We start from the raw sequence: 13,322 nt of genomic DNA on the forward strand, positions 1-13,322 counted from the left end.
TCACCATGGAAACCCAGTACAGAGGCCACTCTTCCTGAGAAACTGTCCTTGCTAGTCCCAGGACCATTAGGTCTCAGCAGCACGTGGTGAGAGTCCCTCTATTATAAGGTTTTGTATCATTAAAGCCTTAAACAAAGAACCAACTGCAACCAGCCAGAGACGTGGTCATAGCTGCCAACAGAAGTGTGGAGGTGGAAAGGCCAACGAAGTCTGGTTAGTTCAGCACTTCTCAAACTTCAATGTGCATGTGGATCCCTGAGGGTATTGTGAGAGAGGCACTGGCTCAGTGACTGTGGGGAGGCTGCATTTCTTTCCTTCTATATTTTTGTGTGTGTTAATCCTCACCCAAGTACTATATTTTTTCCATTGACTTTTAGAGAGAGTGAAAGGGAGGTAGGGGAAGGGGCGGGGACATCTATGTGAGAGAGGCACATCAGTTGGTTGCTTCCTGCACACGCCACAACCAGGGCCAGGGATGGAACCTGAAACCCAGGTACGTGCCCTTCACCGGGAAATCAAACCCACAACCCTTCGGTCTGAGAGACAACGCTCTAACCACTGAGCTTACCAGCCATGGGGAGGCTGCATTTCTAAAGAGCATCCCTGTGCTGCCTATGCTGCTGGGCTACAGACCACAAGGCACGCCCGTTCCCTCTCTCTGTCGCGGCTACAGCATAGCCACGACCCACCCGCTTCGGCATTGCCAGCCCCTTCCAGGAGCGCAGGCCGGCGCAGCTTTCCTACATCACATTTACGCGCGCCGGCCGCTGAGACTTCTGGGGAATGCAGTCCGTGCGAAGGCCGAGCATTGATTGGGCACGCAGGCGTCAGAGCCCTTGGCGCAGGCGCATCGCTTTCCCGACCCGAAGAGGCGCCGTCTTCCTGGGTCCCCAGCGCTGAGTCCCGGAGGTGAGGGCTGCGGAAATGTGTCTTTGAAATGCCAAGTGAGCGCAGCGGCCGTGAGAAGGGGACACTGAGCACCTAGGGGAGGTGTTGTAGGAGTAGAACGGGGTGACACGGCAGAGCCTGCGTGCGTTGTGTGTGTGTGCTTCCAGGTACACCCACTATCTGTCACATGCCGATTTTCAGGTTGGAAGTTTGGAGTCTTGCTCCTGTCAACGAAATTTTTGGAGACCGTTCTGAGACAGAAGACAGTTTTGTTCAGAAGCGGTTTGCAGACGAGGCAGACAGAGCCTCCGGGTGCACTGCAGGGGCGGTGGGGCAGAGTTTTTAAAGGCAAAACCTGCAAGAATCTGACCGTTAAGTGGAATGGCTGCAAAGGGAAGCAAAGCCATACGCATACACTATACGTTTTCTGATTGGTTAGAGCAACTGGGCTTTCCAATTTCCGTTAATTCATGGTCAGCAGATAGTTATAAGATAGGGCCAACGGTTGTAGTGAGGAGACGTGGGCAGCAGGGGGTGTCACAAGACTGTGACCATTGCCTCAGTTTCCCTTGGAGCTCGTAAAACAAACTTGTAAAACAGGTACTGATTCAACAGACAACACGGGGAGTGCAGTTTGTCATGTAGCCTGAGTTCAAACTGCAAAGCTGCTTAGTCACTCACGCAGAGCCAGAGACCAAATTGCAAAAAGTTAACATATTTAACCACGAAGTTATGATGTTAAAATACTCCGTTCCTCCCTCCACTTCTTTGCATTATGAGTGCTTACTAAAAGTGGGTGGAACTGACACTACATCTAGGGTACCGCCCACTCCAGCCCCTCCCTCTTTCCCAGAAACCACCTCAGACTGACTCCTTAGCTCCTACCTTGACATCCCCATGAGTGATCGCGGTAGGGGGCGGCTTCATGGAGGAGGTTGAATGAGGATCAGGACTAGACAGATACACAAGGTGATTGTATGAGTCGGATCCAGGGACTGACAGAGATAAAACTATTTTGGGACAGATGTACTAGAGGTCACATCCAGGACTAGGGAGAGGAAGGGACTAGTGGCAGAGAGTCAGGAATGGTTGGTAAGTGATAGTCTTCCTGAAGCAAGCTGTTATGGACCTCAATTATGATGGTGTCAGTGTTAGAGAGAACACACATGACCTTGCAAGAGAAGACTCAGAAGGACCTAGTGATTAACTAAATTTGGGAAGAAAGAAAGTGAGGTAAGAGTTTGAATTTGGGGCACCTGGGAGAATACTAGAACATGTCATAGAAATGTAAAACCAGTGAGAGGAGTTGATATGGAGAATTGCTGAGGGCAGATGGTTTTGAGGTGCTGGCGGAATGCCTAATTAAAAATTGCAGTCATTTGGAAATGCAAGGTGACTTTGGAAGAGGGGTTGGGACTACACTGGGAACCATCTCTGAAGAGGTGGAAAATGGAGTGCCTGGTGTGAGGGATAGAAAGGAGAACGTTGTACAAAGACTGAGCCTTGGGCAGCATCTGTGTTCCCAGGGCAAGATTGGGAAAAAGTCACAGAGAGATGCAGTGTTAGTGGGAGGAAGAAAGTCAGACTAGTGCAGTATCAGCAAAAACACGTCAAAAAGTCAAAAGCTGCAGAAAAATATATAAGGAGAAAAGGATTATAGCTCAGAAAGGTATTGTTAGTTTTCAAGCATGCAGTTTCAGGTGTGTGAAGGATGGCAAGAGCAGAATAACAATTCAAGAATAGGTGGTGAGGATGAGGAATAGATAGGTATATACTATTCATCCAAGAAGTTTGGTCATGAAGGGAAGCCTAAATGAGAACTGTTTTGCTAGAGGGAGGCCATGGGATTCAGTGAAGATAGTTTCAGATAGTTTAAACATGGAAAGAAGGTACTGGAGAGATTGGGAGATGCTGGAGAAAGAAAAACGGGATAATGTGGGGAGCTGATTCTGAGCAAGAACAATAGTGTAAAAGAACGTAGGAGACAGTTGTGGGATACTAAGGTGAAGTCCTAGAGACACAGACATTTCTGTTTTGTTGACCTCACTCCCCTGCTGCCTAGTACATAATATTCATTGAATGATAGGATGAATGGGTTCATATTGGGTAGTAGAAAGAATAGGGACTCTCATTTACTGAACACACTGTAAGATAAATGCTTCACATTAATAGTCTATTTACAGCTGCATGAAGTAGGCATTAAAATAACGGGTCAGCTGTTGGCATAAGTAATCAGTTAATAATTCCAGGTCTGTGTATTGCTTTCTTCCTCATGATTCTGCCTCCCTTGGAACTCACTCTTGTGAAGCTCAGTATAAAAAAGATAGTGTTCTGCTAAAATTGAATGGTAGCCATGGAGGTTTGGAGTAGCTATGGAGCTAGGACTGGAACAGTAAAAGCTTTAGATAAGGGCTCACTTGAAGATATAGAATAAGATTTTGAAGAGTGTTTTCTCCTGAAACACTGTGAGATCCAGGGATGGCACTGTGCTAAGTACCCAAATGTTGAAAGCCAGATATCTACCAGGCCATGCGCTTTGTTAGGCTGAGGTAGAATTTGACCCAGGTCTGTCTAGCAGTTTTTAACCTCTGTACTATAATGATTTATTTTCATGAAAAGATAGCACAGTGCCTGCCTGATCAGTAGCAAATGCAGATGCTCAAAAAATGCTAGTTAATAGGATGTTTAATGGTGTTCCATTGTGTAGATGAGTTGGATCATCAATTAACCAAATCTCCTGTATTGTAAGGATTAAATGAGATAATACATACAAAATGATTGGAAGGTTTCCACATAAAATACTCAATAAAGGCTAGTGTTACTGATAATTAAGAAAAAGCTTTGCATATATTCTTATTTCCTTAGGATAAACTAAGGGAGAATCCCGGGTCAAAGAGTGTGTATTATTTCAAGGTCCTTGATACAAATTGCAGTGATCTTCCTAAAACCTAATAATGACACTTCCATGCTTAAATCCTTCAGTGATCCCCATGTCATGTATAGGAAAGGGACCACAAAAAGATCTCCTGGATCTAGCTGGTTTCTGCTTGCTTCTCCAATCTCCTCTTTTCCCACAGTTCTGTCGCACCCTAGACATCTGCCATTCTATGAGCTCTCATAGTTTGCTGTTCATATCTCTTTAAAGCACTTATCCATCCTGCAGTGAAATATTATTTTGGTTACTTACTTGTTCTGTGTGCTAAGCTATAAGCTTTTAGAGGACAAGGAAAGTGTTTTGGGGCTTGCTCAATAGTGCTGGACACATGTTGGTTGGATAAATGGATGAATGCAAAACAAGGATGGGTGAACACACTCCCTTGATTGCAGGAGAGCAGTCAGCAAGCCATACCTTTTCCTCCCTCCCAGGATCGCATTCTCTCCCCATCCCACTCATAAATCCCAGCAATGCTTGATTTAACTATGCTTTAATTAGAATCTTTTTAAAATATATATTTTTTATTGATTTTGAGAGAGAGAAACACCCATGTGAGAGGGAAACATCGATCAGCTGCCTCCTGAATGCTCCCTACTGGGGATCAAGCCTGCAACCTAGGCATGTGCCCTGACCAGGAATTGAACATATACCTTTTGGTATATGGGACGATGCCCAGCCAACTGAGCCACACTGGTGAAGGCTTCTTAGACTCTTGATTGTAAGAAATTGAATCATACTTAGCTAGAGAGAGGGTAGTGGTAAGAATTCACACAAAGCCTAAGAGTGTTGGAGTCTTATGGAAATCCAAGAATAGCCTGGCCAGTGTGTCTCAGTGGTGGAGTCTCGACCCATGCACCAAGAGGTTGATGGTTCGATTCCCAGTCAGGGCACATGCCCAGCTTGTGGGCCAAATCTCCAGTGGGGGGCATGCAGGAGGTGGCCAGTCAATGTTCTCTCTCATCAATGTTTCTCTCTCTCTCTCCCTCTCCCTTCCTCTCTCTCTAAAATCAATAAAGAAAAAAAAATTAAAAAAGAAAAGAAATCCAAGAATAAATAAGGCTGGTCTCTTTGCAAATTGGAGCCCAGGGGTAGTAGGGAAATGAAGGACTTCAGGGCCAGGAATTCTTGAATCTTTACTTCAGTGCTTTACCACTAATGGGACTGGCTACGCTTCCCCCTGACTGCTTCTAGTCCTACCTCCCACATACTCATGGGTTCTGCTTCCTGGTAACTGGTTCCTGTAATCCTCGTGGCTACTTCCGGCCATTATATTCTTTCAGCTCATCACCCACTTGTTGCTCTGACATTTCTTAGTTTACATTCATGAGGAAGGATGTCATCTCTTCAAGCCAGAGCACATTTTAGTCTTCCGGTCAGCCTGTGCATAGCCCACCTGTGGCCTATTCAAAGTGGCTGCCCATGGGCTGCTCCTTGAGCACAAGGCTATAAATAGGGTATTTTTCCTTTGAGGAAAGTTTGGGTGTCTGTGTAGTCATTTATAAAATTTTTTTTAATCCTCACTCAAGGATATTTTTCCATTGATTTTAGACAGAGTGGAAAGGAGAGAGGGAGAGAAAGAGAGAGAAACATTGATGTGAGGGAGACATATTGACTGGTTGCCGCCTGCATGACCCTGACCAGGGCCAGAATCGCATTGTACTAATTCAGGTACATGCCCTTGACCGGGAATCGAACCTGAGACCCTTAGGTCCTTGGGCCTAACTGGCCAGGGCTTCTTATGTTTTTAATGTGAATTTATAAGTACAGTATGAGCCTTAATCTGTTTTTGACACCCAGGAACCAAAACTTTGCCTCCAGGATCACAGTAAACCAAGCACCACATTGTGTTCTGAATAGCAATACCCGTGCCTTTTGCTCCAGTTCTGGGCAGAGTAGAATTGTCCCTGGCCTTGCTTTAATTTGCTTCCCTTTGTGTAGGGTATTGAATTGAGGACGGATATGTAACTCATGGGTATATGGAGATTTCTTGCTTCATGGGTCAGAAAACTACAAACAAGACTGGTCTTTCTCGTGCTTTCTTTCTCATCCCACACCTTTCCTTCATTAGGACTCTGTCCCTTCGTACATGGAGAGCACACGGGAGGGAATGGCTGCTGTGGCTCCGACGGCCAGATGCCAGGTGACGTAGACTTTTCTGTTTTTGAAATACTTTGTCTCCAGAATATAACCCCTTTTCTTTCTCTCTCCTGGAGCTTTTTTGATCAGACCCACCAGGTAGAGGAAGGATTCCACAGGGAGTGCTTCCTTTCCATTTGACTTTTGGTATCCTTCAGTGACCTTTTCTGGCCTTGAACACTTCACGTATGTGCTCACCAGCCTGTCGTCAGGCACACGGCCTCTGTGGCCTTCACTCTGATTTTACCTGAAAAATTATTGTACGTGTCTGATTAGAAGGTTTGGGGAACAGTGGGTTGATTTAGTCCTGACTTCTCCTTGTACATCCATTTATGGACTGAAAGCAAGCCCCAGATACTCCGGGGAGTGCTGGATTAGGCTGGGGAATGTGAGCACCTCAATGAGGTCATGAGCTTTCTGAGGACAGTTTGGTGGGCAGAGACCTCTGCTTGCCCCATTCCCACCCAAAGGAATTCCATGCTCTGGCTTAAAACTTCTACAGACACACTGGAGACTCAGCTGGGGTTTTAGGATGTGGGGTGAAGATGCAGTCTTACAGAATCACAGAACATTAGAGTAAAATGAGAGGGATCCTAAAGATGATCTAGTCAACATCATTGTGTCAAAAAGACAATGGGTGGAATTTGAATAAAGCTGTAGATCAGATAATAGTAAAATGTCAATGCTGTTTTCTTTATTTTCCTAATTATACTGTCATTATATAAGAGAATATCCTTGGCCCTGGCCAGTTTGGCTCAGTGGTTAGAGTGTTGGCTTGTGAACCAGAGAGTTCTGGGTTCAGTTCCAGTCAAGGGCACATATACTTTGGTTGCAGTTCGTCCCAGCCCTGGTTGGGTCGTGCAGAAGGTAACCAGTCGATGTGTCTCTCACATCAATGTTTCTCTCCCTCCCTGCCTCCCACTCTATCTGATGATAAATGTAAAAATATCCTTGGGCGAGGATTAAAAAGAAAATCTTTCTTTTTACAAAATATACATTAAAACATTAATAAGTAGCCCTGGCTGGTTTGGCTCAGCGGTTAGAGCGTAGGCCTGCGGACCAGAGAGTCCTGGGTTTGGTTCCTGCTAAAGGACACGTATCTTGGTTGCAGTTTGTCTCCAGCCCTGGTTGGGGTTGTGTGGGAGGCAACCAGTCGATGTGTCTCTCTCACATCGATGTTTCTCTCTCTCTCTTCCTCCCTCTCTCCCTCCCACTGTATCTGAAGATAATGCAAAAATGTCCTCGTGTGAGGATAAAAAATAATAATAATAAAGAAAATATTAATGAGTAAAGGGACATCATGTTGGCAAGTTACTCTCAAGCGCAGGAAGGACTTGCGAGTTGATGAACGAACACGTGGAGGTGCCCTTTCCCCAGGCCTTGTCCTATACATCTCCTCCATCTGCATGTTCTTGAGTTACATCTTTTCATAACACACTGGTGATCTATAGGAAGTAGTGGGAAAACACATGGGGAGCCTTGATTTTCCAGAGAGCTGTCACCAGGAACAGTCGCTACGGCAAGAAGGATCAGTCACTAGAGGCTAATGGAAGCTAAAGATCTCCAGATGGAATTCACCCTGGAATCTGGAGCAAAGTCAGGAGGCTGTGAAAATCCACCATAAAACACTGGAAAATTCTCACTGTGAACTGAAGATGACATGACCTAAGCACTGATCACCTCTATGGTACACAGACTAGATCAGAACAATATCAGGTGGCCGAGAGAACCAGGACTAGTGCTCAAGTCATGGGACACCAAGCATTATTCATGGTAGCTAAGACATAGAAACTAAAGCGTCCTTCAATAAATAACTGGATAAAGAAGAGGTGGTACATGCCATACAATAGAATACTACTTAGCCAGAAGAAAAGATGAAATACTACCATTTGTGAAAACATGGATGGATCTTGAGAATATCATGCTAGGTGAAATAAGTCAGAAAAAGTCAGGAATCATATTATTTTACTCATATGTGGAATATAAAACTGAAAGCAACAAATGAACAAACAAGAAAACAACAACTCATAGACGCAGACAGCAGTATTTTGGTCACCAGAGGAAAGGGGAGTGGGTGGGTAGTAAAGGGTAAAGGGGGCTAAATATGTGGTGACGGAAGATAATTTGACTTTGGGTGGTAGAGACACGATACAATACACAGATGATGTATCATAGAATTGTACACTTGAAACCTATACAAGTTTATTAATCAGTGTCATCCCAATAAATTTTAAAAAGAAAAAAAAAAGTCCAGGAAGAATATAGAAGAAGATGTATATACCAGAGAGACAGGAAGATAAAGCAATTATGGAAGATGTTAACATTTGGGGGGGCTGGGTGAAGGGTCCATGGGAATTCTTTGTATCTATCTTGCAAGTTTTCTTTTTTAATTCTCACCTGAGGATACTTTTCCATTGATTTTTAGATAGAGTGGGAGGTAGGAAGAGAGAGAAACATCGATGTGAGAGAAACAACTTGATTGGTTGCCTCCCACATGACCCTGACCAGGGCCGGGATCAAACCTGCAACAGAGGTACGTTGCCTTTGACCAGGAATCCAACCTGCAATTCAGTGTGTGGGCCCATGCTCTTACCACTGAGCAAAACTGGCCAGGGCTCTAGCAAGTTTTCTGTAAGTTTTGGGGGGAAAAAAGAGCCTTGATACTCAGAGGCTCAGCTGTGATTATGGTGGTGTGGGATTATCACCAAGGGGGATGACGCTACTTTTTCCAGGTGTGTCAAAGCCCTACTTTGTCAGAACCATTTTCCTTCCCCTCCCTTCACAACCTCCAGGGCTGTCATTGTTAGGACAGTTTTGTCTGGTCCATGTAAAGAGAAGGGTTACGAGTAAGGGAGAATGTGGTTGTGTTTCCAGGAATCAGTGACATTCATGGATGTGGCCGTGATTTTCACAGATGAAGAGTGGAGGCATCTGATCCCTATTCAGAGGGACCTCTACAAGGAGGTGATGCTGGAGAACTATGAGAGTATTGTCTCGCTTGGTAAGGAGAGCTTCCCATAAGTAACTGGACTCTGGACTGTGTTAATGTGGGGTTGAGGGGCTAATAAATGATACCTCTTCTCCCACCTGAGTTCTGAACCACTGAGAGACAAGATAGAAGAGTAGAAGGATGTGGCTTAGGTGTACAGCGACAGTGGCTTCCTAATCCTGATCTCCAGCATTGGACAGACTTACTCTTGAGCCATAAGCAGGGACCACCAGAGGCTCCCTTGCTCAGCAGCCTGGCCCTGCAGCACAGAGGGCCCGGAGGAGCAGAGCAGAGGTTTGCCTGCTGCAGGGACCTGGCTCTCCAGAGGGGGTGAGCAGAAGAGGCCGAGTTATTTATGTCCAGCTCTTCCCCCAACTCATCAGTCACTAGAAGCAGAGGAGGGGAGACGTGTTTCACTTTAAAAGAAGGTTGTGTAGGGATGGGAATACAAGGTTGTACCTCAGAGTAGGTCACTGGAAATGTGTTTGCTTTTGAATATTTGTCTTAAGTGCCTACAGAGGCGACTCTGCAGTTAGAGACTTTCATGACAAAGGGAAAATTAAGAGTTACTGCTGATGTCACGTATTCATGAGAAGTAAAGTTGGGCTCCTTAGGTAATGAGAACCTCTGAGGAGCCTCCAGAATTAGAGGCTGGGAGAGTGTGCAGATTCAGAACCAGGCCTCCAATAAGCAGCGGGTGGCAGTAAAATGAGTCACATTGTAGATTTCATGCAAGGCAGGTCAAACAAACAAGTGTAACACCCCCTGGATTAACTGAAACAGGACAAATAGGGAAACAGAATAATGTTCATGGAGCATCAAAGGAGACTGCTAAGCCTTTGTCACAGGCTTTGGTGGGACGAAATACTGTGATGCAGAATTTATCAGGTCAGAGACAGGAAGCCGCAGGGAGGTGATGGATGTGGCCTCTTTGTCAGCAGAGAATCAGCATACAACTGGAGAGAGGATCCTGGGGCCAGTAAGAAGGTGCCTCTCTTTCCCAAGTTGGGGGTTCAATGCAAGGGAAGTTTAGACCTTAAGACTGTTTCTAGGAGGGGAATTTGTATAACCAAAAATGGATAAGTTCACTTCTAGAAATTTGTCCCAAGGGATTAGCAGCCCATGCTGTATGTACATGTTCTTCATATTGTTTTTTAAATAGAAAAACGTTGAAAGCAATTTGAAATGTCTGTCAGCATGAGATTAAATAAATTAGATTATTCCATTCAATATAGTATCAGGTAGCCATTAAAATGGTGAGGTATATATGTGCTTATTTGAAATAAAATAATTTTTAAATTTGTTATGTGAAAAAGCAAAGTTTACAAATAACATTATTTAATTATCCAGTTTTTAGCAGAGTATATCTGTAGGTACCTTTCAGCATAGAAATAAATAGAAGTTTTAAAAAATGAATATAAAGTATAAAAGGTGGTTTTTCTTTTGACTTATACGTATCTCTAATTTTCCTGCAGTGAACTTGACCCACTTATTTAAATAAAAGCATAATACTAATGGGTAAGCAAACAAAGAAAAAAGCACTTTAATTACATGTTTTTACTCAAGGTGATATTTTTTTTCATATTTATCTTCCCTGAACCAAGGACTGTTCCCGCCCATCCTACCAGCAGTAAAGCCAGGAGCATCCCATTCACCTCTGGAGGACAAATAAACACATTCATTCAAGGGTTTTTGTCAACTTTTGACCAAGTGCTTCTTGTTCCTTTTTAGAACCTCAGTGTTGACCTCCATCCAGATATCCCTGCATCTTCTGCATTACTTTGTGTTCCACATTCTTGGCATGTATGATCTGCCTTCTGTATTTTCTCTCTGAAAGACCTAGAGGCTGGGATTAAGCTTTAGAGTGGTTGTGTATTTTTGTCATATACCTGGCTTGTTTCTTTCTCCATGAGCAGGACTTCCAGTTCCTCAACCTGATGTGATTTTCCAGTTGAAGAGAGAGGATAAGCCTTGGATAGTTGATTTTCATGGATCTGATGAGAGAAGATGGCCAGGGAACATTTCTCTAGGTAACTGCTTTGAACAGGGTAGGGCAGAGTTTTGTTCTGTGGTTATTTGGGGTTTGTGGGAGGGAGTATTAGTTATCACCTTTTTCTCAAATTCACATCTTCTGCTTTAGTGTTATTCTCTACCACCCACCAGCTTTCATTTTTTTCTACACCTAAAGGTATCATCTTTTTTTTTTATCCTCACCTGATTTAAGAGGGAAAGGGAAAGAAACATCAATGTGAGAGAGAAATATCTATTGGTTGCCTCCTGTGCACACCCTGACCAGGAATTGAACCCATAATCTAGATATGTGCCCTGATTGGGAATTGAACTCATAACCTTCTTGGTGCATGGGACGATGCTCCCACCTGGCAAGGACTGGTATTATTAATCTTTATTCACCAAATGCTATTCTCAGATCTGTCCTGTTGCCTGTTCAGTTTGATATTCCTATTTCTCACCATCCCCTTCACTTTGCATACTCTACTAATTATCCTAGCTATGCTCCCCATGGAAACTCTTTTCTCTTCTGAGATGTCCAATGTCAGTTTTGTTCCCTGCTTTCTTTATTCCCAAGTCTCAGTCTTTACCTGAAGTGTATAGCTGTTTGTGGGAGCAAGCAATGCAGTGACTGTATTACTTTCCAGATTTATCATAGTACCTCTTCTTTCCGCTGTAATATTTTCTATCTCAGGAAAGAAACTGCATCTGTGTTTTCTCTCCATTTCCAGACCAGGAGGCTAAGCCTGAGATTCAAGGTGCTTCAGAAGAAGAAAAGTCAGAAGGAATGTCGAAGGAAAAGCTTGGGGAAAAAGGTCCTCTGTGTCCTAAGTTGGAAGTTCATGCACTGGAAGGTGCGTTGGAAACAAAGAAGGAAAGCCCTGCGGTGGAGACTTGCAAGAAATCCCTTCCCCAGGAAGAAAGCTTGCGGCAAAGGTCATCCCCTCCCAAGAAACTTCTCACTAAAGACAGAGGCCAGGAATGCAGCGATTGTGGGAAGACCTTTTTTGACCACTCATCCCTTATCCGCCATCAGAGAACTCACACGGGAGAGAAGCCCTATGACTGCCATGAGTGTGGGAAAGCTTTTTTCAACCGTTCATCTCTAACTGTACATCAGCAAATTCACACTGGAGAGAAGCCCTTTAAATGCCGCGAGTGTGGGAAAGCCTTCAGTCACAGGTGCAGTCTCAGCAGACATCTGATGTCTCACACTGGGGAGAGCCCCTACGAATGCAGCGCATGTGGGAAAGCCTTTTTTGACCGCTCATCCCTAACTGTGCATCAGCGAATTCACACTGGAGAGAAGCCATTTAAATGCAGCGAGTGTGGGAAAGCCTTCTTTGACCGTTCATCCCTCACTCGACACCAGAGAATTCATACTGGAGAAAGTCCTTATGAATGCAATCAGTGTGGGAAAGCCTTTAGCCAGAAAAGCATTCTTACTCGACACCAGCTCATCCACACTGGCCGGAAGCCATACGAGTGTACTGAGTGTGGGAAAGCCTTCTATGGTGTCTCATCGCTGAATAGACATCAAAAAGCTCATGCTGGAGAGCCTCGCTACCAGTGCAGCGAGTGTGGGAAAGCGTTCTTTGACCGCTCATCCCTTACACAGCATCAGAAGATTCACACTGGGGACAAGCCCTATGAATGCAGCGAATGTGGGAAAGCCTTTAGCCAGAGAAGCCGGCTTACACGACATCAGAGGGTTCATACAGGAGAGAAGCCCTTTGAATGCAGTGTATGTGGGAAAGTGTTTAGTTCTAAATCGTCAGTTATTCAACATCAACGGCGCTATGCCAAACAGGGAATAGACTGAACTGAGTTAAGCTTTAGTCAAAGGACCTCCATGAAAACTTAAAATAGGTCTTCCCCATTTTAAATCCATCAATTAATCATTCTGCCTATTCTGGCTACTCCTCTCCTTTCCTGCCTCTGCTACCACAGTGTTTGAATCAAAACTCTGTTTACCGTGTTACAGAAGTGGGATGCTAGAAATTAGGGTGCGACTTTTAAGAGTCAAAATTTTGCAGGAGCTTCTCAGGCAATAGGATAAATGTTAGGAGTTGATCCTAAGACACACCTCTTATCTGAGGCCCCTGATATCACTGCACTTTAAATAACTGGAGGCTACAACAGGAGGAGAAAGGAAAAGTTCTATCAGCATGGGACTGTTTTTCCTAGATAGTTCTTTTTATAGCTATTAGTCCCTCTCTTGGAGCTTTTTGGGGCATTGACGTGTTTTGTATATCCCAGCTTTTAGATTTCTTGAATACTGCTACTAAGTACTAATAGCTAACACTTATTGAGCACTTATTACAGGGTTCAGGGGTGGGGAACATCTGGCCCGTGGACTACATA

The 13,322-nt window shown here is 44.3% G+C and overlaps 1 protein-coding gene across 2 annotated transcripts; it reads left to right on the forward strand.

Annotated features, from left to right (window-relative positions):
- The first annotated feature begins 862 nt into the window (after nucleotides 1-862).
- Nucleotides 863-13,322, forward strand: ZNF2 (zinc finger protein 2). Of its 2 annotated transcripts, XM_036263183.1 has the most exons (5): nucleotides 863-909; nucleotides 5,892-5,963; nucleotides 8,834-8,960; nucleotides 10,865-10,978; nucleotides 11,690-13,316. In XM_036263183.1, the coding sequence occupies exons 2-5, from the start codon at nucleotides 5,910-5,912 to the stop codon at nucleotides 12,778-12,780; spliced, it is 1,386 nt and encodes a 461-aa protein (XP_036119076.1). In that variant the 5' UTR covers nucleotides 863-909; nucleotides 5,892-5,909; the 3' UTR covers nucleotides 12,781-13,316. The 2 variants fall into 2 exon arrangements, with proteins under 2 accessions (XP_036119076.1, XP_036119077.1); XM_036263184.1 differs by lacking the exons at nucleotides 863-909; nucleotides 5,892-5,963 and adding an exon at nucleotides 10,424-10,466 and having other exon boundaries at nucleotides 8,847-8,960; nucleotides 11,690-13,322.

This window comes from Molossus molossus, unplaced genomic scaffold (assembly GCF_014108415.1).
Source record: "Molossus molossus isolate mMolMol1 unplaced genomic scaffold, mMolMol1.p scaffold_m16_p_15, whole genome shotgun sequence".
In the NCBI taxonomy this organism is placed as follows: domain Eukaryota; kingdom Metazoa; phylum Chordata; class Mammalia; order Chiroptera; family Molossidae; genus Molossus; species Molossus molossus.